The 6,000-nt window shown below is 42.5% G+C and overlaps 1 protein-coding gene across 1 annotated transcript in view; it reads right to left on the bottom strand.

Annotated features, from left to right (window-relative positions):
- Window positions 1-6,000, bottom strand: part of ADAM22 (ADAM metallopeptidase domain 22) — a 62,310-nt gene that overhangs the window by 38,139 nt on the left and 18,171 nt on the right. The window contains exons 11-12 of the mRNA XM_035897105.1: window positions 1,789-1,860; window positions 1,164-1,256 (exon numbers count right to left, since the gene is read on the bottom strand). Of these exons, the coding sequence (XP_035752998.1) occupies window positions 1,164-1,256; window positions 1,789-1,860 (165 nt within the window). The remainder of the gene's footprint in view (window positions 1-1,163; window positions 1,257-1,788; window positions 1,861-6,000) is intronic.

The raw sequence follows: 6,000 nt of genomic DNA, 5'->3' as shown, positions 1-6,000 counted from the left end.
TCAGGCAGGGTATTACAGGGGAAGGTACCCAAGTCTGGGAACCGCTCATTATGTGTGGTCTTTTGAGTTGTCCTAATTAACGCCTCCTAGGGAGACATGTTTTGAAAAACTCTGCCTTTCTCTTCATTGGCTCAGCCTCGCCATTCTGTATGTAGACAAACCCTTGTCTCATGTGTAAAAATAAAGTAGGTACCCAGATGCTTAATTTTTTTTCTGAGAGTCTTTAATATGGCACCTGTGTAACTTGGATACTTGAATAAAATTCACCCACATGTGCAATCTGCTAATCTTTTACAGTATATTAGAAAAAAAGGAATGTGCTTAGAGAAATGTGATCTGTTCCAGCATAATCTGTGCTTTTTCTTTTTTTAACATTAGGATGAGCACAAAGACAAGAATGTGGTCCACAATTATTACTAATGTTCCTCCTAAGGAAATGAAAACTTCAAATGCCCACAGACAAAGATAAAAATATCACACATAGTACACCACATTTTTAATAACATTAATAATAATTATCATTATTACTAAATGAGTATAAACAACTATTTGAAGTCATATTTAGCTGGGCTCCCTTACAGCCAAGATCTGGATAAACCTCCTTTTACTATTTACTGATGTATCAGGAAGAATACCTTATAGTTTACATAGGGCTTGATTCTCTTTACTCAATGAACACTTCTTAACAATTCTGCTGGCTGTGGGGGTTTGTTCGGGGTTTATTTATTATTATTATTATTATATCCTTCTCTCTGGCCTCTGTGGTACGATTTTCCCATTCAGTCCCATGGGGCAAATCCAGAGCAACACGTAAGGTGTTGGGAGCAGCACACGGGTAACGATATGTGTGTTTAAAACAAGGCTATCTAATGAAACTTTGTAGAACTTCAGATCGATTCAAACTTGTCAGAAACTGAAAGGCTTTAATTCACCTCTGTGTCTGATCACAACCCCTGCCCCCAGAAGCCCAGACTAAAAGACAGAGAATAGGCGAACCAGTTTTCAGCCAATTTTAAAAGGCGAACCAGTTTGCAGCCAATTTTAAAAGGCAAGCTTTCAGGACAGGAAACACAAGGTCTGCAAGGAAACAGCCGCGCTGCAGTGCCTGGGGCCACCTGGATGCGTTACTGTCAGGACGCTGCAGCCAAGGTCACTGCCCTTACCCGGCACTTCCGACAGCAAAGCCCGTTGCTGCACTGGGAACCCGCCGTCAGGGTGCAAGTATTGCAGCACTCCCCGCCTTCGCTGGCACACTCCTGAGGAACACACACACTTAGAACAGAATACATGGGAAAAGCAGATGAGCCCCAAGCTCTCTTATTACTTCTTCTCTTAGCGCACTACCTGAACAGATTTTTAACCGGGCTTTTAGGCACCTGGAGGCAGAAAAAAAAGCACACACTGTTGGGTATGAAGCTCCTGCACAGCTGTTTGCTATGCAATATAGGAAATAATTTTCCTAACTTCACAGTGTGAATCATTAAATACTGACATTTTAGCACTGACAAGAGTCATGTTCCCATCTAGGAAAATACTTTCTTTAACATCTTTTAAGGCCTGATTCTGCACAGGTAGCTATTGCTATCAGTCTTCACAATTTATGTGCTGGTAAAATAAAAATGTTGTGCCACATTGTGTCCAACATGATGGAAGAAGGTAAGAAATGATGAATCCTTTGCCACAGGACCTTAACATTGCCTGTCTTCCTCCACTTATTGTCAATGGCAGTGATGGGCAGCATCGTGTCCTGGAGAATCTAGTTGCCAATTTAAAGTACATTGCATTTACCGCTATCGTCCCACAGTCACACTCTTCTCCATCTTCCACAAAGCCATTGCCACATTCTGGAGGATCCAGAAGCTGCAGGGCAAAATCAGAAATCAAAGGGCATTTCTCTCCTAAGGGAAACATTGTCGTATTTATTCTGTACAACATGGGGTTTTAGTTAGCACTCCAAATGCATTAACCAAAACGCAGTACCCACAACTCAGGAAGAAGCAGACTAGAAACAACACAAATGAAATGTGAGAATGAACAACGGTGTGTATTAATTCTGGTCACAAGCACTGTTCCCCAGGGCTCAGTACTGGGGCCAGTTCTGTCTAATATCTTTATCAATGATCCGGATGAGGGGATCAAGTGCACCCTCAGTAAGTTTGTAGATGACACCAAATTGGGCGGGGGTGTTGATCTGCTTGAGGGGAGGAGGGCTCTGCAGAGGGACCTGGACAGGCTGCACCAATGGGCTGAGACCAACTGTACGAGGTTCAACAAGGCCAAGCGCCGAGTCCTGCACTTGGGTCACAACAACCCCATGCAACGCTACAGGCTTGGGGAAGAGTGGCTGGAGAGCTGCCTGGCAGAAAAGGACCTGGGGTTGTTGGTCGACAGCCAGCTGAATATGAGCCAGCAGTGTGCCCAGGTGGCCAAGAAGGCCAATGGCATCCTGGCTTGTATCTGGAATAGAGTGGCCAGCAGGAGCAGGGAAGTGATCGTCCCCCTGTACCCAGGGGCACATGGCATCTTCTGTGTGAGATGGCCATTTTTACAGCAGATTCAGTTCGAGGAGAAGCTACAATGAAAAACAAAAGGTGTGACAATAAAAGAAAAAAAATTGAAACAATATGACATTTTCATTATCATCACAGGGGTTAAAATTGCTGTTGTTCTGGAATTCAAGTGATGAGGGCTGTGTCCCTGGTTGACACCTGCATAATATCTTCAGAAGGAATAGCCATAATAAATTGTCCTTTGGGAGCACATGGCTCAGAAATTCAGGGAGAGGGGAGAGGCTGGGTTTCTTTGTCAGTTTTTGTTGCAGTCGCATGACTTTTCCTTCCCTTTTTTTTTAGCACAGTTGGGAACTTTCAACAGTTTTCCATTAGCATGTGTCACAGGCAGATGAGAAAGCAATAGCTGGTGAGCCTGCCTCCCCTTCCCTTCAGCCTCCCCACTAAACTGTAACCTAAAATGTCTAAATCTGGGCATTTGTGCTGGTGTTTTCCTTTCCCAGAGGCAAGATTCATTCACTGTTTTTCACATAGGACCCATGCTATTATATGTTTTAATGGATATCTATACTCTGTCCTTTCCAGTTTCACTGTTTCTGTTTTCCTAAAATTTCTAGAGGTAAATCTTCAAAAAGAAAATAAATTTTTTTTTTTCTTTGGGCATAACAAAACATAAGAGTACTTTTATTACATAAATAAGAAAGCATGTAAGTGCGCCACCAAGACTAAAATTTTGGAGATTGTCCTCTGAGCTCTCCAGTTAAACTGGGATCGTTCCAGAAACCACTCTGCTTTCAAGCTATCTGCACAAGCCCATCACTCATGGTCTACAGAGCATTTTTCTCTGTCTGCTGCCTTTCTGCCAGTAGCCCACAGGATGGAGCATCATCCCACACACTTTACTGTGCCACAAACCAGCCTGAGGCTTGTGGTACAGGCTGGCAGTGCTGTTTTTAGATCCCTCTACTGAAATGGAGATTTGACTGCGACATGAAATGCATGTGTAGAATGCTACATTCAATGTAAGCAAACAATTATCTTTTAGAATTATTAAAGAGTTGTTAAAACTGCTTGTTTTCTGCATATTTTTCCAGTTTCCTGCATATTTTTCCAGACACCTTATACTTCCTCAGTATCTCTAGGTGTGCTGCACAATAAAGACAAGTAGATGGCAGTAACAGAGGGTCCTGCCTTAAAACATTGGGTCAATTTGCTGCAGTACGTAGGGACACCTAAATATGAAAGGGGAGAAAAAAAACATGAAAAGCAAATTGGGTAACTTTTCCTCAGAAGTCATAGAATCCATCCATTCATTTGAAAAGAGCATATGCTCAATCTGCTCCAGCAAATTTTTGGGATCAATAATTTTTGGGATCATGTAATTTCTGGGATCACAGCTGATCTTATGTGGAGCACTGTCAAACACTGTACCTTGTCACATCAGTTTTCCTTTATCTCATATTTCTTGAAAAGGAAAAGTAAGTTTGTGTTTCACTGTCTTTGCTAGGAATCACACATCTTTGACAGCCTTGTGAATTAGACAGACATCCACTGACAATAACTTTAAACCAACCCAAACAACAATATATAAGAGTCTAAATCACCCTGGCTTCCACATCTAACTTCCACATTTCCACATGCCATTAGAAAAAACTGTAAAGGCTGCCAATCTAAACTGAGATGAGAGTAATTGTTTTTTTCCAAGTGACAGATGTGTCAAATGAACATAATCGCTAAACCAAGCCCAAATAAGACACATTACACTATGGAAACAATTTGCTCAGCAAAGAAATAAAACCACCAATATTTCTCTCAAACTTTAATGAGATGGGAAAAAGCAAACTTCTAAAATGCAGGAGTATTTTAAAGAATGAGAAATCTTACATCTTATTGATGAATTACAGAGCTTTCTCTCCACTTTAGTAATACATTCTTCCATGAAGACCTTTGAGAGATAAGCAGACTCAGCTTATCCAGATTTGATGCCTTCTCTTCCCCTCTCTAACATTTACTGAAATTTTGTGGTTGTCAGAACATGCCTTTTTTCTCGGAGGAATGTGCATCACTGCAGAATTTACTTTCTCTTTTACATCTGTGACCACCTCAGCTACCAAGTCTTTTTACCATGTTACACTGTCTTTCTGCCTTAGCCTCTTTCCTTTCCTTGTTGAAAGACAGCCATTAAATAGAGGATAACATTAATTATAGAAAAGAGTCAAGATCATTATCCTGATTACTTTAAGTTTTAACACATGCTTCAGTAAATGGAGCAGGAATATACTGAAACCCTGCTGTGAATCCTCCATTGTAGGAGTGCTTGCATCTTGGCTGGAGTTTCTTCAGCCTTGTTTTGTATTTATCTCCCTTAAATATCTGTTAATCATTTCATACTCCGTGCATCCTTCATGTGAATACACCTGTTTAGCAGACCAAAATTGAGACAAGTGGAGCAAAGAAAAGGTAAATACTATCTCAAGAGATATTCCCCACTTCTGATTTCCAAGATTCATGCAGCAAGACCTCTGATTTTGTACTTTAGTGGCAAATTTGGAGGGGATGGGTCAGTCATTTAAGTGGATCCGGATGCTTTTGTAGCTCTCCCACCTCCAAGCCTTTAGGGAGGTAACACACCATGCTAAATGAGGCAAGGTGCAGTGGCACTGAGGACCGGGATCCAGCAGGGATTCACCAGCCTTCCCCGTCTAGGGGACCACACCCAGCACAAGGTAGGGTTGTGCAGAGCCACATGCGCTGGCCTGGAAGATGCTAACACAGAGCTAAGATGATCCAAGCACTTCTCACCAGGCACGTTTCTCCCCCAGCTCACAGGGTTAGGAGCTGACAGACCTGGTGACAGCGATGGGGACCATGTGGGCAGTGCCTGGGCAATGCGAAGTGTGACAGGCGCCCAGCAGCCACGGGCTCTCCTAGTGTCTGCCCCCTACTCCTCAGGGATTTCTCTCCTGCTCTGCCTCTTGCAGCTCTAGAAAAACTGGTCGCAGTTTTCACACTCTGTTCTAAGAGTCACTGTAAAAACTTTGCCTTCTCCGAACCAGGAGAACATCACATTCACTTGTAACCGCCAGTGCCCGCAGAGCCGCTGGGCTGCACGGCAGTGCACCCCGTGCAGAGGCTCAAGGAGCTGTGTCTTCACCGTGGGACAGATGTGAAATAAAAGCAGTCTTACTTCAGCTTCCAGAGATTTCTACCAAAAGACATCAGTTCATCAGTTCGATGCAAATTAGAATTCAAGCTGTGCAAAAGTTCACCAAGTCGCTTGAAACCTCAGTGAATAAATTCAGCGACATATTTTATTTACGGTATTCAGAACAAATTGCACGAGGGATGATTCTAGATCAAAGCCTGTGGGAACTCTGTTGGACGTGAAACCACTTATTAAAAATTTATTTAAATATGATTGCCAAACTACTATGAACTAAAACCAGCTACTTTCACTCATATGTCACCAGAAAATTTAGAGAGAAACAGA

This window comes from Egretta garzetta, unplaced genomic scaffold, assembly GCF_000687185.1.
Source record: "Egretta garzetta isolate BGI_Z169 unplaced genomic scaffold, ASM68718v1 scaffold30, whole genome shotgun sequence".
NCBI classification, from domain to species: domain Eukaryota; kingdom Metazoa; phylum Chordata; class Aves; order Pelecaniformes; family Ardeidae; genus Egretta; species Egretta garzetta.
This window is presented reverse-complemented; position numbering and strand designations above follow the sequence as displayed.